The 26,021-nt window shown below is 39.0% G+C and overlaps 1 protein-coding gene across 4 annotated transcripts in view; it reads left to right on the top strand.

Moving 5' to 3' along the window:
* Positions 1 to 260: 260 nt before the first annotated feature.
* Positions 261 to 26,021, top strand: part of GPAM (glycerol-3-phosphate acyltransferase, mitochondrial) — a 30,508-nt gene continuing 4,747 nt past the window's right edge. The window contains exons 1-20 of one of the 4 annotated variants that reach the window (XM_083866521.1): positions 261 to 392; positions 1,865 to 1,995; positions 3,943 to 4,065; positions 6,993 to 7,066; positions 9,888 to 10,001; positions 11,229 to 11,378; positions 12,100 to 12,196; positions 13,200 to 13,336; positions 14,672 to 14,771; positions 15,495 to 15,707; positions 16,084 to 16,197; positions 18,149 to 18,234; positions 19,152 to 19,267; positions 20,032 to 20,102; positions 21,211 to 21,475; positions 21,974 to 22,116; positions 23,431 to 23,508; positions 24,282 to 24,419; positions 25,175 to 25,364; positions 25,476 to 25,534. In XM_083866521.1, coding sequence (XP_083722647.1) covers positions 1,894 to 1,995; positions 3,943 to 4,065; positions 6,993 to 7,066; positions 9,888 to 10,001; positions 11,229 to 11,378; positions 12,100 to 12,196; positions 13,200 to 13,336; positions 14,672 to 14,771; positions 15,495 to 15,707; positions 16,084 to 16,197; positions 18,149 to 18,234; positions 19,152 to 19,267; positions 20,032 to 20,102; positions 21,211 to 21,475; positions 21,974 to 22,116; positions 23,431 to 23,508; positions 24,282 to 24,419; positions 25,175 to 25,364; positions 25,476 to 25,534 — 2,370 coding nt within the window. In that variant the 5' untranslated portion in view covers positions 261 to 392; positions 1,865 to 1,893. Of the gene's footprint in view, positions 393 to 647; positions 744 to 1,864; positions 1,996 to 2,567; positions 2,673 to 3,942; positions 4,066 to 6,992; positions 7,067 to 9,887; positions 10,002 to 11,228; positions 11,379 to 12,099; positions 12,197 to 13,199; positions 13,337 to 14,671; positions 14,772 to 15,494; positions 15,708 to 16,083; positions 16,198 to 18,148; positions 18,235 to 19,151; positions 19,268 to 20,031; positions 20,103 to 21,210; positions 21,476 to 21,973; positions 22,117 to 23,430; positions 23,509 to 24,278; positions 24,420 to 25,174; positions 25,365 to 25,475; positions 25,535 to 26,021 lie in introns of those variants that run through there. The other 3 variants (XM_083866519.1, XM_083866520.1, XM_083866522.1) reach the window with 3 other exon arrangements.

Raw genomic sequence — 26,021 nt, 5'->3', positions numbered from 1 at the left:
GGCGGGCTCGGGGCTCGGGGCTCGGGCCGGCTGAGGGGCAGCGCGGGCCAGGCGGCGGGCGCGGGGCCAGGTGGGTCAGGGGAGCTCGGCCGTCCCCGCGGAGCTCCGGGGGCCGGTGCCGGTGGCCGCCCGCGGCCGGCGCCCGCCCCTCGCGGCGGCCGGGGAGGCGCGGGGCGGCCCCTTGGCATCGGCGGTGCCCCGGGCGCCGCGCACCCCCAGCGCGCTCAGCGCCGTGGTTTTATTTATAGCAGGTCTGGTGAGCGGCGGGGCCGGAGCCCGGAGCGCTGCCCAGGGAGCCCTGGTGAGCCCGGAGCGCGGCGGGGATGGCGGTGGCCGGCAGGTGAACAGCGCCAGCGCCGCAGCGGGCGCTCGGGGGGCGGCTTGGCTCACAGGTGGGTATGCGGCGCCTCTGCTGCTGCTGCTCAAACGGCCTTTTAATTGCGTATTTTTTTAAAGTTCACCTTTTGTATATACCAGTGCAGCCAAGGTCACCTTGAGCACGAAGGGGACGCATTTCGGTTCCAGCGTTTGAGGTTTCCAGACTTTTTTTTTTGTATTTATTTGGGAGGGTTAGATAGTAATTTCCCTAAGGACTAATTTAAATAAAAGGCGGATTGAACGTAGGAGCCAGCAAAGATAAAGGGATGACTTGGGTACTTCGGCTGTGCAAGGCTATGCATGGTCTGCATGGTTATGCTGGCTGGGGCTCCGGTTTGTGGTGGATGGGAGCTCTCTGCGTGCAGGTATTGCGGGATGGGTTTGTGGCAACTTGGGGAAGGCACTAAACAAGGCAAAAACGTTGGTCTAAAGTTTTAGGTCTTGCTGTTGCAGATGTTAGCATAGCTTGCTGGGTGGGAACGGTCTCATTCCTGATGGCCCACAGCTTGGGCATGATAGAAGTTTCCTTGCAGTGACAGATGGAAGAGGAGGAATTGCCTTTTACAGCTTCTCTTGGTGAAAATGCTGGGATTCATATTTAAGTGCCTTTCAATAACAAAGCAATTTAACTTGTAGTCTTTTGCAAATACACTGTACAGCACTAAATTGATTTAGTGTATTTGCTCTTCCTTTTTTTCTTTGGGCAAGGGCGAATTTTTTACTGTGCTCATCATATGAGCTACAAAACTTGCATTTCAAAGTAATAATTCAAGTTTGGATTTATTTGCTGCTCTTTTATCCCACAAGACCAAATTGTCACTTGTCAGCAGTGTGTTCACATTTAGAGGTGTGCTTTTTTATAGAGCACTCCTTCTTCCCAAGGAATTTGCAAACTGGTTTGACTACAGCTAGACCAGACACATAAAATATACCTTGGGATAGGATTAGTTGGGAACATTAATGACAGTTTTTGTAGATCATAGGTGTCCTTGAGAAGCAAATTATGAAAGAGCAAAGTCACAGAGTGCAAGAGAATAGTAAACTTATGGTAGTGCCAGACATGTGTATCCTTACGGCTGCCGGGTTTAAACAGTGCAGTAAAGAACAGTGGAAAATTACAAAGGGACTATAGTGACCTGTTACGGGAAGAAGAGCAGGGAGAGAAAAGCATGCAGGAAGCTGATTGGTGTGCTGTGTTTATACAAGTCAAATGTGCTGGGGTATTTAGCATATTAAAATCATGATGATTTTTAGCTGCAAGGAAGTGTCTTTGGAACTGAGCTTTTACTGAAGGGTAGAATAATAGTTTGCTAATTTATTGCTAGATGCCCACTACTGAAATTAGGTATGTGTTTCTGTGCATGCATTTAAGTATTGCATGCATATAAATAAATTAAATACAGATAAAAGGAATATATATATGCACAAATATGTTATTATTTTGCAGTTTTGCATTATTATGCATAAATATGTTATTATTTTGCAGTTTGTGATCTCCAGTTCAATTCCTCTGTCATGGATGAAACTGCTTTGTCCCTTGGAACAATAGATGTTTCCTATTTGTCCACCTCAGCAGACTGCAGCATCAGTAGGTGTAAGCATTCCAGTGAAGAGTGGGTAAGTAAAAATTGGGAATATTACTGACTGTATTTATCTTATTATTTCTTCAAATTGAAGGTGGACTTTTTATTGTCATGAAGAATGAAGATGAGGAATTATATCTCTCCTGCATGATACAGTTTGGTTTTAATTTAATTTGCAATGTAAGGAGGAAGCAGCAGTTCAGTTCTGTGCCGAAGAATAATGTTGCTAGAAAAGAAAAATCCTGTCAAATTCTATTCTTACAGTCTTCTGGTGTGATGTTGCTAATCATTTTATGTAGCAGTAAATGTACAGAATCCCATTCTGGAGTAGCCAAACAGAAAGTCAAGCAGGAAGCTTGTTGCTCTGCTGGGTGATACAGTTTTAAGTGTGCAGGTGAAAAGGAGCTTGATGCTGAAGTTGCACAGTCATATAAGCATTGAAGCTGTAGCTTTCCATGCAGTCCAGGAGGCAGGAAAAAATTGGTGGATATAAATAAGGAGCCTATTAAAAGCCTGTGTCCTGCATTGAGTGAGTCCTGGGATTTGGAGGGGACAAAGGAGGCAGCGAACAGAGTGGTCTGGGTGGAGCCACAAGAGCCACGTGAGGACTGGAGTGGTGGTAGCTGGTTTACAGCAGAGGTCAGGAGGAATTAGACATAGATCTGGAGAGGAGGGGTTTGAACTTGATACAGAAGAAGAATTGGAAACATGGTCAGAGTTGAGGGAAAGGGCAGATGTCTTGGCAGCTGGGATTTCTATCTAGCTAGATCAAAGTTCCATGGAACAGCAAGCTGCAGTAACCAGGAGGTCTACAAGAAAGTGGAATAAGGGCAGGCGAGTTGGAAGAGATAGAAAGGAAGTTTTGTAAGAAAATGCTGGAGTGGTACATCAGAGGTTGGAGGCAAGCAGAAGGGAGAAGGCATTATTACAAAGTTGGTTTGTTTTGGAGTTAGCATTAAAGAAGGTGATAAAAGAGGGATTATGGCAGGCTTAGCATCTTATACTTGTTTATTTCAGGTGGAAGAGTTAGCCTGGGAATATTTGCCAGTTCATGCTGCTTGCCAAATGTGATACATGCACTATTTAGTTTTTAAGCATCTTCAGCCTTGCTTTGGACTTTTCTGGGAGTTTCTAACTGGGCTGAGTATGTGATGATCTGTATTTGTGTCTTCCAATCTTGGTTCTACCCCGTTGCTCTGCCACTTAAGAGTTCTATTTTAAACAACATTTTGAGTTTGGTTTTTTTCTGTAACTTCTCTTTTAATGGTGGAAGTAACTTTCAGTAAAATATGTGGCTTAAAAATGGCAACCCAGTTCTCATTCTCAGGCAAGCAATAGTTCAGTAGATTTTAATGGAACAATCAAGGTCTTTGAAAATACACTTAACTACAATTTTTGCATTATGTCCTAACATAGAGAATGAGTTCTATGAATGCAGTCACTCTGGATTTTTTTTGTTCTGTAATCTTTAGATAGACAGTGTAACTTTGGAGAAGGCACAGGGGTTCTTTTTCCCTACTACTCTGCATGAAGCTGCTGAAAGTGCATACAGAGTCCATAGAGTTAATATTTTGGATACATTAAGTCTTCTTGCAGTTTTACAGGGTGATATTCAGTTGAACCTTTAAATACATTGCTCATATTGCAAGCATCCTTACATTATTGAGAATATAGTATACTGTTAAATTCCTTCAGTTTTCTCAGCTGGCAGTTTCTTTGGTGTTTCTTAATTACGGTTATCATTCCTTCTAAAATTTTGTGTGTTGGCCTATGCAGCAGTGCTTAGATACATAAGTACAACACTGAGATTTTGCTTTTATTTTTTTTAAACTTTAGAAAAATGTTGGAAAAAATTGTGCTTTAAGTAACCGAGGGGTAATTTTTTTGTGTATGTTTAGCAACTCCTCTTCCTCAAAGCTTTCCCATACACAGCAGGACACATATTTCTGCCTATTTACACAGTGGTCTTTTGTTTCTGCAGGGAGAGAGTAACTCTCGTCCCACATTGTTCCGATCTGCCACTTTAAGATGGAAGGAGGCTCTGCTGAGCAGGAAAAGGCCGTTTGTGGGACGATGCTGCTATGTATGCACTCCCCAGAGCCGGGTAAGAAGATTATGGGATGGATTATGTTTGACAATAATGCATAGTTGCAGTGTAATGAAGTTGCAGTAGTTTCCTTACTTTCAGAATTAAGGTCACAATGTTTTTTACATCATAAAGTGCTGTGGTTTTTCGCTGTTGTTTGTGGTTACGTTTAATTTGTCGTGGAATTAAAGGATGGCACGCACCTGTTTTGATGCTTAGTCTCCCACCTCTCAGTGCAGACTTACTCCTTGCACAAAATTCTCCAGCTCCTCAGAATTATTACTAGGAAATGGGATAGCAAAATTATCAGGTGTATTAGATTAATAATGAGAATTTGGAGCATATCAAAGTGTGAAAGTTTGCTTTTAGGACACTTTAATTCTCTATCCACAGGATAGGTAGAGTTTGCAAGCTAAGCAATATGTTTCCTTTGCAACTTGCTCAGTCCTGTATTCGGGAGAAAAGTTAATTTTCTACATCTGGCTGATTCCTTGCCTCTGCCCAGCCTGGAAACAAGGACTGCCAGTTGTGATAGTGGGGATATTTGTCTGCTGGGAACAGAGTCAAGATGGTGGCTCTAGAAGAGGTTGTGCAAGCTGATTTAAAATGTGAACTTTATTGAACTGCATTGGGCAGGCTTTCTGTAAGCTCAAGATGCAAAATGGCACAATACAGTTTGCAACCAGTTCATCATGTAATTTTGCTTTGTGTACACTTCAGGCTTTAGATTGCACTTAGTTACACCTTCATTGGCTGGGCTAGAGGGAAAATTTGCTTCTCTCTTTGACCAAAGAGAAGTTATTTCACTCTGTTCCTCTGCCAGAACAGACAATTGCAGCAATGACATACAAATGTGGTATAGAAATCCAAATGTACCCTGAAGGCTGTGTATGATATAGGCAACATGACAAATAATTTGATAAACTGAGACTATTTCAAACAGACAAGTTGAGCATTTTGACTTATGAAAAGGTGTGTGTGAATCCTCAACTTAGGGCTTTATAAATTTAGTAATTAGCCTGTTAGTAATTAGGCTGTTCCTCTCAAACTGGGAATTATGCTTTAAAAATAAAAATCTTGTTCTGCATTTTGTCTGTTTAATAAGATACTAATTACCATCCTGAGATCCCACTTAAGAAAGGGGCATGACCTATTAAGCTCTTTGTTGCCTTCTGTAAGGAAAAAATACCATCCTTGCACAGACAGTAACAAAGATAATCCTCTCATTAGATTCCAAATACTTTTTTTTGGAGCTGCCTTTTTCATTATTTTTCTTAAGGAAAATGAATGAATGAATGAGCCAAATTTCCTGTGTGCGACCAAATGAACAACTTGCCAGTGCTGAGAGTGGGAAGTCTTGTTTCTCTCTCTCATTTTCGTTCCTGCTCTCCTGAGGGCTCATCAAGTTCACTAACCAAGCAGAAAACTACCTGCTTTATTAGTTTAGCTTTTTGTCTTGTCTATGTGAAGTTGGGACATTAAAGGGTGTAATGAATGCTAGAGGTGCTGTAAGTTAAGAGGGGAGGTGTAGAGATCAGCAGGAAAGGCCAGGATGTGGTGGTGGGAGCTGGGGCCTCTTCTATGTGCCAGCAGGGAGATCCTGTATTGGCTCAGTTGATCTCACAGAACCACATGCTCTGCCTGACACAGGATTGGAGAAGAGTTAAATAAGGAAAAGCTAAGGTATGACAGTATCACTGGAGGATGGGTTTTGTAATGAGGTTTAACCTGACACTTAAAACACTGGTATAGACTGGCATTCAGTGCTACTTAACTTTGTTGCTCATTGTTTGGGAGACCAAGAACAAGCCATTTTGCTTCTCTTTGCCAGAACATGTCATCAGCTTATAAGATCCAAAAAAACCCCAGCAGTGTGTAGTCAAATAAATTAGTGTAACATTGAAGTTTCCTCTGAAGACCTTAGAGCAACAATTGGTTGATTATACAGCACAGTTGTACTTTGGCAAGGAGCGGAAGACTCTCTGCTCTCACTGTAGCATGTAATTTCTACCTGATTTGCAAATAACGTAGGACAGTCATATATTTTAATTTTGTGGCAAATGGTGTGTCCTAAACAAAAGACAAACAAATGACTCTTACCTGGCTCCCATGCTCTGCTGTTGCTGGTGACCATCTTTCTCCTTTGCTGTCCTGTTTTTGTCTTCTTTGACACGTACAGTTCCAGTAGTTTTAGCTGTAGTTCACTGCTGGCAAGGTACCAGTTTTATAATTATGTATCATTTGGGTAGGAAGAAATCAGCCTCTTGGGCACAGTATTCACTTGGAGTATGGAAGAGTGGAAATTAGGTCTTCCTGCTGAGGAATATTTCTTGTGGAAGTGCTCCTAAACTCATCCCAGTTAATACCTTGGCATGTGGAGTCTGTAACAAGGCTCTGCAAGGCTGGACTGAGTTTGTTGTTCAGACAGAGCAGGAATGTGGAGATTTGCCACCTACCCAGGGATGGATATCCTGACCCTTGGGCTGTTGTTACATGATGCTTGATCTGCTGGCAAACTGGATGCTACAGACTGAACATCAAATTCTCGTGGTTACACTAATGCCCAGTGTGGCTTAATAAAGTTCTGTCTCTAAAATGAGTTCTCTATTACGACAAGTCCTGGTTTATATTACATGAGGATCTGATGAAATGTTGTGGCTTGAAGAGTGTAACCAGTACAACCACACAGTAAAGCCTGGAGAATGCTTTGAAAGCATTGGACTTAGAAATAGTGATTTGAATTCTATTTTCATTTTTGAAGTTTGTGTATGGTATAGGCAGGTTCAACACTTCTCTGTGTTTGGCTTTGCCTAGAGTACAAATAAAAAGCATTGTGTTATTGTATATGTTATGATGAATGTAACAGACAAAGCTACTTTTGTGTAATAAAACCCACTTTTATGTATGAAAGTCCATCAATCTCTTTTTTTTTCTTGGCTTTACAGGATAACTTCTTCAATTCTAGTATTCCTTCCTTGGGTCTACGTAATGTCATATACATCAATGAAACACATACAAGGTAATGTAGCAAGTGTTTCTATTGCTTTTAAAATTCATACCGTTCTGATTTTATGATAGAGAAATCTCTATTATGGTCTGGACTGAGTAGATATATATTGTGGTCCTTAAATGCAGAAATTTGGTGCTGACTTGAGTAACGTGCTTGTTAAATCTGGCTGTGTGTATTTGGGAACTGGGCAAAGTCCTTTGGGGTTATAGACAAGGAGTGTAGGGGTCAAACTTGTTTTACACATACCCAGAATTTTTTCACAAAAAAAAATCTTTCTCCTTTTGTGCAAATGGCAGCATCTGTAGGATAATATTGAGAGGACCTGCTTTATTCCCTTACACAGAATGACTTCAGGCTGCACTTGAATTTACTGAGCAGATCTGGCTCACAATGTAGATGTTCACTATTACCACTTATAGCAATTAAGCCTGAAAATGTCTTACAAATCTGTCTCTTCTCTGCCTCAGTGGCAGAGTGCAGCTTCTGGAAAGTGTGGTATAAATGAAAAAAATCTAAAAAATGAAGATGTGACTTTGTGCTATTGGAATCATATCTTGTATTCTGGGATGAAGATACTAGAATTGCACAAAAATATTCTGTTCTTTGGAAAGTTAATAATGCTTGCTAAGTTTTTTTTACAGAAATCATTAGCATAAGCATGTCCTGCAGTGTTTGTTGAGGAGTCAGAGCAAACAAAGAGAGGCCAGCAGCCTGAAAGAAATGAGCCAAAGTGTCTGAGTGAAAGAAAGGCAGCACTGTGTGTGCTTGAGAGGGAGAAAGCTAATGTTGGAGACTGTTCTTTATTAAATTTGAATTAATTGTGGGTGTTTTTAAGAGTTGAGCTTGTAGTTCGGAATACAGAAAAATAACAGAAATACTGTTTAACTTTTTTAAAATCAGTTTTGAAAGTCTAATGATTTTGAATGGTCAAACTAACTTGAATTGGAAATATAAGAACAAAAAATACAGGTTAATGAATTATTCTGAAATAAACACATCTAGCTCAGAATAGTGAGAAGCATAGTGTCATTATAGTGTGAAAATTGTGTCATTATAGTGTGAAAATGGACAATTTTGATGAAGTTCTGAGGTCTCATGAGGCTACACAGTCACAGTTTCCTGGCCTTAGAAAGCAAGTTTTTAGTGTCTCTTGACTGGTCTCTGTCATTTATGTATTCTCTCATTGCTACATGGTCAGAAAAGAGATTTTTCCAATTGAACTACATTATGTCTAAACTGTAAAATGAATGTAGAACCCTTCATACCTTGACAGATCCCTGCAAAGAGCTGTGTGCTGTTCTGATATGTTCACAGTTGCCAAAAAATACTGTCAGAAAGAAGCATCTTTGCTTTCTAGAAAAATCAGTAATGCTCTCAGACTCCAGAGAGAAGGAGGATAAAGGAAAAAAACCAATTAAAACAGAGTTACCAGTCTTCTTCTCTGACAGCACAAATAGCTTGTCTGAATATTTGTGTAATTATTCCTTGCCACTCTGTGCCCATTTCTTGTGCATGTGCACCCATCTTAATTACAGTGCACTGAAGGGCTTTGGCCTTTTGAAGTGTAAAAGTTCTGTCTCATCTTTCCTCGCTGTTTTTAACCCATGTATGAATGTACTGAAATGTAGTGGGGAGGTTTAACAGCCAAGATCAGTAACTCGAGTGATGACAACGGGTAAGGTGTTGGCAGGGCTCCCGCATGGAAACTACCACGACCTTTGTCACCCATAGTTCAGTTTGAGATACTGACTGGAGCAGCAGCCAGGCAGTGCACCAGCAGACCTCAGGATAGGGGTTTTGCATAAAACTTACTGCTCTGGCCTTAGGAATTGCCAGAATTTAATTTTTCATCCAGTTGTTAGTTCTGCCCCATCACATCAGCTCTGCTGTTTGGGGGTCGCAGGTGTCTGGTTTGTGTAAGTGGTGGCTTGTCCTCTGCTGGCCTGGTAAAGGAAGGAGGTGAGGAGAGGAATAGTGATGAATATCCACTGTGGGGGATGGATGGGGTGTAAGCCATTTCTTGTTGCACACATCTTCTGTGATATTTGGCATTCCAAATAACAATTTCTCAGGTGATTTCTGCTTGTACGATTGAGAGAGTAGAGGACAGGGTTAATTTAAAAAGGAGATTGTCTTTATAAGTTATCTTATACAATTGAATTTGTAGTGAGATTTACTGATTATTTTGTGGTTATATTCTTGCCAAAACTTTGCTAGGAGAAGGTGTGGAGAAGACACATAGGACTGAGTGTTTGAAAACACTATAAAGGAAGAAAAGCTAACTAAAAAAGTGGGTTTCGTTTTGATGGCTAATGCAAACATATTTTCAAAAGTGTTTGTGAGAGTTTACCTTGCACTTACATGAGCAGCTTTCCCAAGAGGACTTGGTGTTCCTTGAAGTTATCAAACCTCTTAGCTGGGCATTTACTTTCCTCAGTGGAAAGGAGCACCAGATTGGAAATCAACACTATCACTTCTTTTGGCCGCGCTGAGCTGACGAGTTCATTCCAGGGAACAGACAAAATGTATATGCTGGGTTTGTTCACTACATTCCCTGTGATCCTGTGAATGTTTTAAGGCCAGTGTCACCCTGAATTGAAGGGAGGCAGACCTCACTTGGCTCAGATGTTTTGTGCTATGCATCAGTTGTTTCATCCATAACATGAAGATATTGGCAATTTACTAGAAGATACAGAAGCTTTTAGATAGCCATTTATAAACTTTTACTTACTTTTGCTTCTTAATTGTATTTTAGTTGTTTTTAATGCTATTATTTTTGGCAGCAAAATATTTTGAGGATCACATTGAAATAACCTTCATGTTTTTGTAGGTACAGAGGGTGGCTTGCAAGACGCTTTTGTTATGTCCTTTTTGTGCAAGAGAGGGATGTTCATAAGGGTATGTTTGCCAAGAATCTGACAGAAAATGTGCTGAATAGCAGCAGGTAAGATGACACAAAATTAACTATTTTTAAAATTATTAGTACATTAAAATATGCCTTAATTTAGAAACTGCAAGTTTTGAAAATCAGACTTTAAAATACTAGAAGATGAAGTATCTTTAGCACAGCCTTTCTGGAATATAGCTTGCAATTTCTGTTGGAATAGTAAAAGAGGGGAGTTTAAGGATTACAAGTCTCTAAATGAATGTTGTGTAGTGGGGTAACAGCAGACAGTACACAGAAAAATAAATTGCTACATGAGAGCTCTTCAAACTTCTGTTTATCCGATTCATGTAAATCATTACCACCAAAGTCATTCTGCATCACCAGAAATTGTCAGTGTTTCAGAAATAATACAAAAGCAGCATTTTGGAGTGTACACCTGGAGAGTGCAGCAAAAAATAGAAAAAGGCTGTAGAATGGAGTACCCAGCCTTAACTTTGTGGAGCTTGTTTTCTGTTCTATATGCCTCATGTTAAATGGCATCTTGAGCCCCTGATCAGCTGTTCACGTATCAGTTTTCCTTGGACGCAAAGAAATTCAATCACATGATTGTTCCTTGAGGCTGCTTTTGTCAGAGGGCATGCACTGCCTACATTAACATTCTTAATTCTCCTGAATTTTTAAAGCTTGAGTCCCATTTGAAGATGATAGTATTGCTTTCGAAAAGTAAAGCAGACTGCATTGCACTACAGTCATGGTGTATTAAAGCCACTTAGTGTCTCTGGGGTATGTTTTAAAGGGGGAAAATAGCACTTATAAAATTTTGTTAGACTTGGTAAAATTGAGAATTCAAGGGCAACAATAATCTAGAAGTTGAAAATAGCAACTACATAAATCTGTCTAATGAGGTAAGTGAAAATGCTGTGGCAAGAAAAAGAAAACATTAACAAAAAAGAGATTGCACCTGTTCCCCCTGAATTTTCAACTGTATTAACCATTTCAGAAAATTGGCAGTCACTTAATATTAGTACCTGAGAACTGTATGTGTACTATTTCATGTAGTCAGTCACCTTTGAGCCCATTAAGTCACCACCTGCCTCTTAAATTAGAGCTTATAAAACTGAATTAAATTTAATGCATTTGGAGTACACAATAGTTCAGTGTGGGTGCTTTTTATGTTTGCAAGTTATTCCTGTAGTAATACATAGCTCATTCCAAGCTCTTGTTTCTGTGTCTTGGACTCTTCTGTTATGGGGCTGTCTCATAAATTTTACTTTTTAATGTTAGAGTCCAGAAGGCCATTATAGATGAAGCTTCTGAACCAAGTACTCCAGGTAGTTTTGTTCAGACGGATCCTAAAGCTATCAACAAAGTGAAGAAAAAAGCTAGGAAAATTCTCCAGGAAATGGTAGCAAATGTGTCGCCTGCTTTAATCAGGTAAGAGAATTGTCTCATTGATATTGGCAGTGAGTGGAAGGATGGACAAGTTCTTTCTGCATAATACCAACAGAGCTTGTAACACATGATGCAGAAAAATTATTCTAAAAATACATTTTTCATAAAAATCCCCTTTTTAATGTTAGCTAATAAAATAGTAGTTATTCTTCATTTGCATTTGCAGCAGAAATCCTCTGCCTTTCCAAGGAATATGTCTTATCATAAGATTCATTACAAGCTTTTCCTTTTCTCCCAAAATTAGTTTTGGTGCTAACACTTAGACCAGTGTTGGTGTCATTTGTTGTTTCAGGCTCATATGGGCAAGAGCAGCTATCTGCAGCATGATAGTCTGAAAGACAATTTTTCCATTAGCCTATTCAATATTATAATTTGTAGATACAAATATCTCAGGGAGAGTCTTATTTTAGATAAAATCTCCTCCTGTGGTTGTCTGCATTTACTGCTAAGGATGATTTTTTCTCTGTCATGTTCCCAGTTCAGTGCCTTCACTGAGGTTGATACAAGATTCATGTCATAACTGCAGGAGGCTGAAATGTGGCTACTAACCATAGGCAAAACCTTGCTTAGCAACTGGATTTTATAGTAATTTTGTTTGAATATAAGTTATCAGATGAACTGGCCTTGCCTTTAGTCATACAGAAGCAATATAAAGCAGAGGCAGAAATAAATGAAGCTTTTTGAGCTGTTTGTTTTTCCTTAGGTTGACTGGCTGGGTGTTACTGAAGTTGTTTAACAGCTTCTTCTGGAATATCCAGATCCACAGAGGTCAAATAGAAATGGTCAAAGCAGCAACAGAGGTAAGGGAGGGTGGGAAAATCCAGTAAGTTAGGTTTCTGAAGTAGTTTCTAATGATGTTTGAAGCACTTCTCTTTTTGTGAGAGTTCTGCTAAGTCTGTATGGAATGCAATTGTAGGTAGAACTGTTTTGTATCTGAAATGCAAAAGGAACACTTTGGAATATATTCTTAATTAAATATATGCTCCTAGAGTTGTGTAACCTAAAACACTATGTGAACTCTGGGTTTACCTTTGATTCAGGATCAAATTTTAACTATCGGGCTGAATGATTATCTCAGATAACCTTGCATCCAACATAATTTCTGGTTTTTTTGAGCTGAGGCAGCCAGCAGTAAATTAGTAGATCTAGTCAGGATTTTTCACTTTGATTTGCAATAAAAACTTTTAAGAAAAAACTTCCTATTTCTTACTTGCAATCTATTTCCAGTTTTTCAATATTTATTGAAATTGGTCAAACAAACTCCTAAATGCTACCATTTTCTTTACACTCAAATGAATTAACTCTTCTTGCAGGATTTACCTTAGAAATACTGATTAGATAAATTCAACAAATTAAAAAGTTCCTGTTTTTTTCTGGGTTGTTTTTTGAATACTGTGTTTGGGAAACCCACTATTCATAAATCCTTGCTAATATCTAATAGAAGTACCAGTACTTTGGTGACAGCGAGGATTTTTCCACATGTCTTTAATTGTTTGATTATTTTCTCAACACTGTTGAGACTGAAGAAACTGGGAGTATTAATCATTGTTAATGTAATGGATACAGTTGAAAACTACTGTCCATGAAAACTAAGACTACCAGCAATTTGACTAAACTGTTCTCTAAATTGTCCCAGCTGAAGGAAAACCAGGAGTAAAGAAACTCAATTATGGGAGCTGGAAAATACCATCAGTTCAGCTGAGGTGATCCTAGCAATCTCAGCAGTGGATTTAAGAAAAGCAGTAATAGTCTATGTTTCTTACCAACTGACTTGTTTATTTTTTCCTTCTCTCCCCACCATAGATGAATTTGCCTCTTATCTTTCTGCCTGTTCACAAATCCCACATTGACTACCTGCTTCTTACGTTCATTCTTTTCTGCCATAACATCAAAGCACCCTACATAGCTGCAGGGAACAATCTCAACATCCCCATCTTCAGGTAATAACCTCTCCTTATTTGAAAAAAAGATTGAGGTGGTGGGGTCTGACCTATTGCACAAAATGTCCAAGTATAGAATTATCTGACTATTACTGGGCCATCATGTAGAACTTCCTTGGTTCCTATGGCATGTTCAGAAAGGGAGCATCACAACATCCTTCTGAGAGGCTCTGTTACAACCCTAGTAGGGTAGGGAGAAAGGCTATCTCTTTTCTGGAGTCTCAGAGTGGTTAAGTGATTAAGGAAAGAAGATATGGGAGAAAGAGTTGTGAATGGACAGCTCTTCATGCAGTTTATTGAGCTACCTAATGAGCAGCAACAGTACTGGGTGAATAATACTTTGTGGAAAAGTATTCCACTTGAGTCTGTGTTTAAATTATATTTCTGGTGGCTGAAGAACCTGAGGTATTTTAGGTAATATTTTGCCATTGAGACAGAATCTGGGCATATTTGATATCTAAAAAATCACTGGATATTATAGGAAACAATGAGGAAAGAAGGGAAATATCTTGACTTTGAGGGTGTTTTACACCAGTAGGTCCTGGTCTGTAATAATTCCAGTGAAATATAAGTTGTCAATTCATAATATATGAAATAATATAAATTATCAATTAAAATGCTAGTTCTTATGTCCAGCATTATAAAGAGAGTTTAGCATAGAGGATCTAACATTACTTTAGGCACTAGGTGCCCTGAGTTCTGTAGCATTCAGCAGGCCCATGATGCACACATAGCACCCTGTCTGCAGAAAGGGGTACTCATGTTTGCTCTTTTGACCCAGTAAAGGATTTTCTTGCAAGTAAACAACCCTATTTATCATTGCTTCTGTCAAGCAGAAGGGATGTCCTCATGAGAACTTCTTCCTACTATGAGATAAATGCAGAGCCATGCAGGTGGTGTAATTGCTGGTGCCAAGTGGCAGCTGCCTGCTGTTTGCTCTGTTAAAATCAGCTGGCTGAGCTGGTTCTGCTGCTGAGGGGAGTGTGCAGCACACCATGGTCATGCAGGCCATGCAGTCTGCAGCACAGCACAGACTGGGGCCATCTCAGGTTAACTTACATGGGTCACCAGCATCTCAGTGTGCAAGAATCTCCTGGTCAGTGGCCTGTCAAGGCAGTGAAATGGAGCAAGACAGTGTAAAGAAATCTGTTCATAAGTGAAATAGAGAAATATTTGTGTAGTCCCATCATGTGCAAGTAGTGTAGTACAGTTTAGCCTTTAAGAATTTCAGTTATTTGACCCCCTGTTGTGTGCAAGGAATTATTTTTTGGAGGTGTAGTAGTTCCCTGCAAACTGAAATAAATGAGTGATTGATAATCCTCCTTTGCTGTGCAGCACTTTGATCCGCAAGCTGGGAGGATTTTTCATCCGTCGGAAGCTGGATCAGAACCCCGATGGCCGGAAGGATTTCCTGTACAGAGCTTTGCTCTACGTGGTGTGTATTTCTTGTCTGCCTTTCTGTAGGTAGCCTTTCACTTGGGTGGCAAGTGGGAAAGGGAGTTCCATCACTCTGCAGATGTATTTATTGCTTTGAATTTGTCTTGAGTTTCATACTGCAAAAAGGGGATTCATTTTTTATGAAGGTTTGAATTTATAGAATAAAGAAAACTGCATGCTCAGCCCCTTCGAGGATTAGCAGATATCCACCTTGCATAGTCCTTATTAAAGAACAGGGAATTAATGCTCTCTGAGTTAAATTACGCTTGTTTCACTGATGTCTTTTGTTGTGAGGCATCTCTACACTGATTCACTTAACACAATGGATGTCTCTGTTCATGATAGGTTGGTGTAATCCTTTGTGCTATTCAGTGCAGTAGCTGTTTTTGCATCTTGAAAGATGGGATGTGCTGGGGAACCAGAAGGAAAGATGAACGTGAATCAACTGCATCAACCATTGCTAGAGATGCTTTTTCAACAAATGTCATTATACTGCTTATATATTCAGGCAAATTCAGTTCCACATAGGTCTGGGATTGTGTCAGGCATTAATTAATTACTGGGTTTTTTTTCCCACAAGTACTCAGGCCAAGTCATGATCGTCCAATGCTTTTAAAAGGAAATGCTTACTGACAATATATTTGAAATATGTTACTATACATATGTATGCCAATATTATTAGATACTTATTTATTCTCTTTTCCAATCTTTTTGTATTCAGCACATAGAAGAATTGTTGAGACAGCAGCAGTTTCTAGAAATATTCTTGGAAGGCACACGGTCTCGAAGTGGAAAGACATCTGGAGCTAGAGCGGGTCTTCTGTCTGTGGTGGTGGATGCTCTCTTCTCCAATGCTACTCCTGATGTCCTAATTATACCTGTGGGAATCTCCTATGATCGCATAATTGAAGGTCACTATAACAGTGAGCAGCTGGTAAGAGCAATCCAACAACTTGTTTTGCCTAGGGGATTTTCTGCTTATGTGCAGGAAAACTTGTTACATAGTGAAAGGTTCTGCTAGTCCTCTCTTCCATGGACACAGGGTTTGTGTTCAGCCTTGAATCATAAAATGTCTCTAATGGGGAGTGCCGAGGTGCAGGTGACACACTTCTGAATGCAAATTCATGACATGGCAAGTAATATGTTCAAGGGGATATCTTGAAAAATAGCTCTCTAGATTTACTTGAAATTACAAGGTGTGTCAAAATCTTTGGCCTTGCTTTGTCTGGTGTTGCATGCACTTTAATTTTAAACATAACCTTTTAATTGCAAAGTGGAAGAAAAGCAAAACAACCACCTCTGTTTTCTAGGGCAAGCCTAAGAAGAATGAAAGTCTTTGGGGTATAGCTAGAGGAGTCTTCAGAATGCTGCGGAAGAATTATGGATGTGTCAGAGTAGATTTTGCACAACCATTTTCCTTAAAAGTAAGTTTGGTATCTTGAAGGTCTTTTTGAAGATTCAGCATTTGTGGCGTTTCAATAGTGGCACACATTAATTTTGCTTTTCTCTTTGTGGGTTATCATCATTAGTATTACCTGCTGCAGTCCATTCTGGCAGGACAAAAGTATCCCTGTTTTTGATGAATGTGTAAGTCTTTGGACACATTTGTATTAAGCTGAAACAGTCTCAGAGTTGATATATTAATTCTGAAATGGTCTAAGTATTCATACTGATGGGGCTCTTTGTTTAACAAGCAATCTTTAAAATGATCCTTATACTATCTACTAATTCTTTACATTGTAGAGACATTTGGAGTTGAAGGAAGCTGAATGCTGTTTTCCAGTTAAATTTAATGACATCTGCAATAGTTAAGGAAGGGCATTTATCTCACTGAATTTTTAAAATTGCTAAGCAAATTGGTAGCTATAAAAGTGTCATGGGTAATATATCATAAAAATATATATATTCTTTGAAACTCATTATTCATTATTAATTCACAGCTGTTACCTACAGTACTTAACCATATGCTATTCTGTAGTTTCTCAGAGAATGGGGTAGTGTGGCAGTATCTGCCTTTACTCTAAATTTTCTCTGATCTCTTTGCAGAATCTGCTGGTACTAATCTACATTTCACTAATCTATATTCTGCCACAGTGTACCTTATTTTTAGTGTGACTTTAATAAGATTAAGCACTGTAACAGCAACTTACTAGAACATTATTCAAATTAATTGGGTGTTCTTCTTTCTGCCCTACTTCTCTCAGAAAAAGCAGTAGGGTTGGAGAGCTTTGGAGGGTTCAGTTACCACAGCATGAAATTATTGTGACCGGCTGCACTGCATTATAATTAGTGGAGCAGGGAAAGATACTAATTCACTTCCAAAGGAGAAGGCTTGGGCTATTCTTGGTAGGGAGTTAACAACTCTTCTTGGATCAGTGTAAGGAAAAGAGGGTTATCTGCCCTCTTAATCTAGTGAAATGCTAATCACTCTGTACCTTCCCAGCAGCTTCTGTCAGGTCTCATTTGTACCTGTGTTCCTTGTTTTGTGAATGGTGATAAATTACATAAATGGTTAAAGTGTGCCTCAGCTCAGATCTGCAGAAGTGTAACTGTAGTTGTGCCACTGCAGGTTTTTCTAAAGCAGATGAGCTTTGGGGATTAATTTTGGGCATCTGCAGTTGTATGAGCACAGGCTTGGAAGCAGAAGAGTGTGTGAGAGGCTGTGGAAGTCTTTTAAGCAACTTTCCCGAGAGGGAACTGTTTTCCTGACCAGCAGGTTAAGTGGCTCTTTAGTTTCCCATTCTTTACAGAAACTGAGGGAACACAGTGTCCTGAAAACAGAACAGTGTAAATTTTAACCTATAAGGAGTGGAGTTTGGCTTTTGAGAAATTTGGGATTCAGGAATTCCAAGCATGCAGTACCCTGCCTGCTTCCTGGGGGCTTTAGTTTGCATCTTGCAACTGGAGTTTTGTACACTACTATTTTCCCTAGGAGAAGTTCTCTATCCTGGAATTTGAGTAAGGCAGGAGTAAGCAATAATTACAGTCTCCATGCTGGATCTGAATGGGTGCTAGGCTTTGCTCTCACTCATGTTAATGAGGCAGTTCTCATTAATGTAATTGTGGGACTCATCTCAAAGGAGTTGTTCACAGCAGGGTGCTGACAGAGGTTATGTGTTGTTTTCATTCGAAGTTTTTTTATGAAGTACAGATTTCTTGCTGTGGGAAGTCTGCTTTTTGCATAAAATAAAGTCAAAAGGGAATAAGCTGTTGAAAAGTTTTAATGTCTCTGACCTCGTTACTGCTTTTTTAGTGTGAGCTATTTTTAATCAGTTGCATTTTTGAATAATTGCCTTTTTCCTGTAATAGCATTATCAGTTGAATGCAAGAATAAGGCAGAAAAAGTACAAAAAATAATGAGTCTTTCTTTAACAGGAATATGTAAACAGCCAAAGCCAAAAACCTGTGCCTGCTCCTCTTTCTTTGGAACAAGCTTTGTTACCAGCTATACTTCCATCAAGGTAGAGATTTTTTGGGGGTGTTACTGAAAGGGAGGACGAGTTGGGATTTGTTTGTTTGTTTATCTTTTTAGTGTTCTGCATTACATTCCAAGCAGTGCTTGAACTCTCCATGGATAATCTAATTGTTAATAGAAAAGTGCAAAATTTAGGCAGTTATAACTGTGCAATTTATTACAAGAGTTACATTCTTCCTGATGAGCTCTGTTCAAATAAATTCAAATAGACTTTTTTCCTTTATTTTAGTAACCTCTGCTGGTTTGTTTATAAATTTTATGGAGTAGTTTAGGGAGGAAAATAACATGCTTAGTGAAAAGTAAAGAATTTGTTTTAAACCTCACAAACATTTCACCATATTTTTGGAGTAATTCCAAAGCAAACAGGACCTGTGAGTGAGTACTCCTTGTTTTCAAGGAGGTGACTGTCAGAACTGCAAAACTGCTCAAGGGTTAGTTCTACATTTGTTGCATAGATACACATTTTAGTTGTTTTTCTCCAGGACTTATACAAATCTGTGTGGTCTTGGTGGGGACAAAGTCAGTCCTGTACCTTTAGAAAGTTGTATGTCCATACAAAAGACCATTTCTAGTTTGTAGAGAGACTGGGCTCTGTCTTCCAGGCAAATTTCCTTTTTCTACTGTTGTCCATATTTGTTGAAGGAAAAAGAGTAATTGGTGTTACAGCAAAGTTATGAGTCTTATCATGGATAAGACTACCAAAAGAAAAATGTTGTGCAGTGCAAAGAAATAATCAGGAAAAAATTGGTAGAGCTTTTTGCTGATAACATTTTCTGCCTTTACCAGACTGTAATGGTATTTTGTGCTGTGGTTCATTTAGTGTACATTAAAAAAAAACACTTTATATTTGACATTTTGATCAGAATCTAAATGTCATCATGTTAATTTTTATTCTGTATTCAGACCTAATGATAATGTGGATGAAGGTGCAGAGGCCTCACTGCCCAACTCCAGGGATATCACCAGCGAACCCTTCAGAAGAGAGCTGATATCCAACTTGGCTGAGCACGTTTTGTTCAGTAAGTGTTGAAGAGTATCACTACCACAGAATCATAGAGTGGTGTGGATAGGAAGGGACCTTAAAGATCATCTCATTTCAGCCCCCCTGCCATAGGCAGGGACACCTATTGGAGCAGGTTGCTGACAGCTGCCTGTTTGGTTTTGCTGACAGCATGGATTTTCTGTGTGGTAATGTCACACTTCCTAATTGTCTCCATTCAGGTGATCATTTCATGACTTACATAATCTTGACAATTCTCCATCATTTTTCTCCCTCCTTCCTCTTCAAAGTTTAATAAACTTTCTGATCAAGTAAAAGATTGTTGTTCTGTTTGTTGGACTAGTACACTGAACTTGCCGTACTCTGAAGTGCTCGATTGCCGTATTGATACACTCATTGCCTGACTCTTCACATAAGCAGCTATTGGAGTATCTTAATGGCTCTATTTAAGATCATACATGAACCCATCTAGCTGCACAGACCACTGTTGCCAGGTTTTATAGGTTATGTGGTATATGCTTCAGTCAGTAGATCTGTGATTTGTGGTACCAGAGATACACAGAAAACAGTATTTACCTCAGTAAATATTTAAGCTTTATTCAGCCTTCTTAGTCCAAGTTACTTTGATTATTTTAATATTGTTTCTAGACAGACATAATATACTTTGTATTTCATTCAGTGGGTACAGTTCTGTGCCCACATCAAAATAGTGGGCACTCTTTAATTTGTAATGGTGTTCTGAATGTCTCAGGTGCTTAACAAATTTACCTTCTTCACTTCTAGCTGCTGACAAGTCCTGTGCTGTGATGTCTACCCACATTGTTGCCTGTTTGTTGCTGTACAGACACAGGCAGGTAAGGCTTCTGTGCTGCTTAAATAGCAAAACATTGCTTTGGCCTTGTTAACGTATTAAAAAAAAAAAAGTCTGGATTTTAATATTGCATGATACTGATAAAAAAAAGAAAGATGCATTTAAATTAAAGTGGATTTCAGACAGTCTGAGTGCTGATGTTTTAGTTAGCAGTGGATGCTTGAACACAAGCCATTATCGATGGGATGATAATAAATGCTTATGTGGAAATAGATCTTTGTAATTCAAAATGTTATCCTTTTTTTAAAGATTACATGGGTTTCATTTATTGTATTAGAGTTGTTTTTTAGATCTCAAAACACATTCATTATTGAATACTCTAGAAACTGTTCCATTAGTTTCCAAATTGATTTTATTGTTCCTCAGTTCTAAAATACTGTATCACAAAGGCAGAATGATACTCATGTTTACCTGAAGTCTTGTGCATGAGAGTTGGAAGAATTTTTTTTTCTCCTACAAGTTTGTTTTGCATTTTTTCTAAAATTCCTTCAAGTCTGAAGCTTTTCTTGCACGTAAATTGGAACAAATGGAAAAATATTGGTCAGTTGTACAATCCTGCTTGTGGAGGAAGTGACACAATTCTCATCAGCCTGGTCTTTCCAATTCCCTAAAATAGTGGAATTCAAAGAAGCATTTTACAGTGTAATCTGACTCCATCTTGATGGAAAACAAGAAAAGGAGGTGCCTGAGGGAAGGCTTTTCCTCATGTTCCAAACCAATTGTTGAGTTCTTTTAAGTGCAATATTCCCAGTTAATTGAGCATTCACTTTTTAGCATAGGTAATGGAAACATGATACCTCTGACATAGTCTTGAGGTATCTTGAGGTATTCAGGTCTCTGCAGGCTGTGAAATACACCAAGAAACAAAGAAGAACCTTGCATTCCCAAATAGTTCCATGGCTGTAAATTATAATTGCATGTAATTCAAAACATGTGGAACTACTTCATCAAAACCTCATTGAAAATCAGTTTTTCTGATACAACTGGTGTGCTTTGGATTATTGACGGTTAATGTATTGCGTTTGAAATATACCTGATTCTGTGGTTTACTGATAAACTGTTTAACTGTGTGATTCTGTGTTTATTTCTAGGGAACTGATCTTTCCAGACTGGTAGAAGATTTCTTCTCCATGAAGGAGGAGGTCCTAGCCCGTGACTTTGACTTGGGATTTTCAGGGAACTCAGATGATGTTGTCATGCATGCCATCCACTTGTTGGGGAACTGTGTAAATATCACAAACACAAGCAGAAACAATGAGTTCTTCGTCACTCCCAGCATCACAATACCTGCTGTCTTTGAACTCAACTTCTACAGCAATGGAATACTTCATGTATTCATTAAAGAGGCTGTTATTGGTATGTTTTGGGGTTTATCAAGGAAAGACTTTCTTGTAACCCTTAAAGTCAAAGTATCTGCACAAAAATCCCCATCAGTTTCTCATGTTACCTACTTTAATATATTTTTTTGCTTCCTGTTTCTACCCACGTTTACCTTAACAAACAGTTTTAAAGCAAACTTGTGTTTTGTTTGAAGAACGTTTCCATTCTTTTTTCCCCTCATCCTTTATCTTTCTTGGAAGTGTTTGTGTATTGGTCACTGCCGTAGGCACTATCAGAGTTCTGAGCCAACATGGCAAAACCTGTGCTCTGGTGAGCAATATTTTAATGAGATTTTGTTTTGATCTGAGATTACTGGACACAAAATAGTGGTTAAGTCTCTCTTTATTCTTGAATGGCATGTGTAACATTTGGCTGCTTTTAGCCTCAGAAGTGGACAAAACAGAAGTTTGATGTTTCCTTTGCTATAAAGCTCTTTGGAAAATGAAACTTTGCCTGTGTTTGTTTGTGCTCCAGCCTGCAGTCTTCACGCGATCCAGAGCAGGAGGTACAGGAATGGTACCAGTGGTGCCTCTCATGGTTTAATCAGTCAAGAACACCTGGTCCGAAAAGCTGCCAGCTTGTGCTACTTGCTTTCTAATGAATTCACTGTATCTTTGGTAAGTAATTGAATTAATTGTACAGTTTTTGTTCTGCTTGTTATTTTAAAATTACAGGATGCTTTCTAGTGTCACAGCTGTGATCTGTTCACTGTCGGTGATGGTGGTGGGTATCAGTGGCTCTCACACACTGGGTACTTGCTGCTTCTGCAGGTGCTGAAGTGAGTGACGCTGGGCTGGGCCTGGGACATTTCTGTTGTGTTTTAGGCCTTTCCTGAGAAAGGCAGCTTTAAGAAGCCCACCTTGAGTTGTGGGAAGCTGAGGGAGCAACTTCTCTAACATACTTTGTAACTCTTATCATTAGATCATCACAGCTGTATTTGCATTCTGCCCAAACTATTTTTTTTTTACCTAAAGAAACAAAAGTTTTTGTGAGTACCCAGCTCCTATGAATTTGCACAGGTGATTGAAATTATGTTGGGAAGTAAGGTTCCATATGCTAAAGATATCCCTTATTTGCATGGGAGTGCTGTACTCATGTTGGGCCACACCTAGTACTTAGTGGCAATTTTAAACATGGCCTGACTTCAGTTTTTGTTGTTACAAAACACTGACGAGAGCTGATGTTATCTCACTTTTCAGACACTGCATACTTTGAATTTCAAGTGCTAGATGTTCTTTTTTCTTATGTGTAAAAGTTACTTAAAATTCTAGAGATTCTTGAATTAGTTCTTATAACTGTACTCATATTTGACTTGTGACTTTTTATGGAAGCATAAGCCAAATTTAGTGTTTTTTTCTGGCTAGTAATGTTAGCTCGTATACTAGAGTTCTTTAGTAATACTATCCTTCTGCTTTCAGAGTTAATAATTGATTGTTATTTCTTCACTAAGGAAATATTTCCTAAATGATTATGAATAATGTAAAAGAAGTTGTCTTTTTTATTCAGTTTCAAACACGTAAGAGAATTTCTTGAAATTGTAGTTTCCTTTAAATTCCAAATACATCACTGTTATGAGTTTCAATAATTTTAATTTTATGATGATTTTATTCCAGAATTGTTAACAAACTAAAATTTGGTTAGAGGCTATTAAAAAGGGAGAATATTTAATGTGGCTTTCTACCAGTGGTAACGCATTTCGGGAAAATCTTGGACATATTTTAAATATCCTATTTCACTATAATTTTTTTTTTATGTCTGCCAGGATAAACACAAGAGTGATGCGTTGGGATTATGCTGATAAAAGTTTAACAGCTTGCATAAAAGAAATAACACTGCTGGATGTAAAACATTCATACTGAACAGGGAATGATGGTGCTGTAATGAGTGTAATGGATCTCACTTGCTCATTGCATTCCTTTTATGTTGTGCAGCCTTGCCAGATGGTCTATCAAGTTTGCCACGAGTCTGTGGAAAGGCTGATCCAGTATGGCATTCTCCTGGTGGCTGAGGTAAAGTGGCAGAGATACTGTGGGAGTCATTATTGTACTATAGGTGGTTTATGCTCCTTAGTTGTGAGACATGTTCTAAGTACATGTTGTTACTGAAAGCTTCTAACAATGTGCCCAGGACTGAGGCTGCTTCATTTCTCTTTTCGTAAGTGTCAGACAGTTGAGTACAGTCACTCTGTGATGCTTCATGACTCTGTGATGCAATTTCATTTTACCAGTAAAGCTATTAAGGAAAACACCTATTTTTGTACTGTTGTGAAACTTGGGGTTTATTTTATTATTGAAGCCCTTTCAAATGTAGCATGGCTAAATGGGTTTTTACTTTCTACTTTACAGGACTCAGAAGTCTAGACCTTTTGTCATTCTTTAATTCTTTTGCATTGATCTCAGAATTGCTGTAAAACTCCTCAGTTTGCAGTTTCAGGGCTGTAGGAGAGTTGCTGTGTGGTACAGTTTGCCAGAGGTGCACAGTGCAGAGAAAGCCTTAGGAGTAGAGGCAGCTGACTCAGCATATCTTTGCTTCATAAGCTCCTTTTTGTGCACAGTAAACAAACCTTAGAACCCAGGAGGAAGCAAGAAAAAAACTCAGTCTTTTTCATCAAATGTCTCTTCTCTCTCCTTTTCTCGATGTTGCCTATAATTGAGTCTCACTTGCTTCCATTAAATACTGGTTAATAAATGCATTAAGCCAGACGAGATTCAAAAATATACCTATTGCTTGCCTGGATTTGGAGTTTTACCAATTTACCACCTTGTTTTTGAAATTTAAGCAGGATGAGCAGGAGGATGTTAGCCCCAGTCTTACAGAACAGCAATGGAATAAAAAACTCCCTGAGCCATTATCTTGGAGAAGTGATGAGGAAGATGAAGACAGTGATTTTGGAGAGGAGCAGAGAGACTGCTACCTGAAGGTAATATTTTCCTTCGGCTACTGATGCTGAACCCTCTTGTGAGAGATATAAATTACTTTGCTTATTCAGGACAGGTACTGATAATTTTGGGGCAGGGGGGTGGTTTGTTGGTTTGCAGTGTTAGTATTTTTGTACAGTCCAGTTCTCTCCTTGCCATGAGGAAAACAGCTGAAGAAACATAATCTTTACAGGGAGGTGGAAGAGCAATGGTTAGAGTCCTGAAAACTGATAAAGACTCAAATATCTTGGTTTTATTTACAAATAAATAAATGCTTCTTTACATGCAGTGTAAAAAGGACACATCCAGCTGGTATTTATATTCAGCCTGTGTTTCACTTCAGAGATTGCTTATGTTGATTTTAGATATATTACTAGTTTTCTCAGAGCTGACACAAACACTCCTTAGGATATGTTGTTAACACTTGCAAAACTTCTGTCCATCTCTGTAAATGTAGGGCAGCCCTTCTGTTGGCTGCAGATCAGTGTGATGTCTTTAATTTTATCTTGGGAAAACAGTAGCACTCTGGAGGAGGAAAAAATAGCATTGGTCTGTTGTTCAGTGCCTGTTTTGTCCCTCATGATAAATCTCTTTTTTAGCTATGGTCCCATATTGTGCTGTGCCCCCACACTTGTTTCTGTACAAGTTTTTGTGCTTTTGTTTTTATTTTGGTTGCTGTTTCACCACATTATGCCTTGCACATCATTTCAGGTTTCCACTGGTCTCTGTCACTGAACCTTTTGTTGCGTTTTCTTAGGTGAGCCAGTCTCAAGAGCACCAGCAATACATCACTTTCCTGCAGAGGTTACTGGGACCGTTCCTGGAGGCATACAGCTCTGCTGTCACCTTTGTGCACAATTTTAGTGGTCCTGTTTTAGAGTCTGAATTTATTCAGAAGCTACACAGGCATTTAATAAGCAGGACGGAGAAGAATGTTGCTGTGTATGGTATGTTAAAACTGGTTTTGGAACTGGGTTTGATTCATTCTGTTCTTTCCACCATAAGGTAGCCCAAATTGAACTTCAGTTTGTTTATCTCTGGGTTTTTCTCTCTTGCAGCTGAGAGTGCTACCTACAGTCATGTGAAAAATGCAGTGAAAGTCTTCAAGGAAATTGGAGTAAGTGTTTGCTCAGAGCTGGTGAATGTCAAGTTTCACACCAACAATGAGCACAATTCGGACATTTCAAGGAATCTGTTCAGTGTCAGTTTAACATCATTGAATGTATCTGTGGAAATGTATTGTGGATTTGGAGCATTTTGGTTTCCTTCAGGCTGAGGGCTGTAACAGAGAGCACAAGTTACAGAACAGGGCACTTCTTGCCCCTGGGAAGGCCTGTCTGGATGACTGGATGACTAGACATTTTTATTCACAACAAGTAGAGTTCCTCTGTTCTACTCCATGTCCCTATTGAACAATATTGAAAGGCTGAGAGCACATTCTGTGCTCAGTAACAGCTAAATTTAATTTTGAAGTCTACTTAAATCTTGAAGAAAGCATTAGTTATTGAATTTTGGCTTAGCGGTGATTGATGCTCCAGAAGAACCATCCTTATACACCTTCAGTGTTTACCATGAGGATACAGGTGTTCTTTAGGATAAATATT

This window comes from Zosterops lateralis (genome assembly GCF_965231275.1).
Source record: "Zosterops lateralis genome assembly, chromosome: 8".
NCBI lineage: Eukaryota > Metazoa > Chordata > Aves > Passeriformes > Zosteropidae > Zosterops > Zosterops lateralis.
Note: the sequence above shows the minus strand (reverse complement) of the source record. Positions and strands in the feature narration are given on the sequence as shown.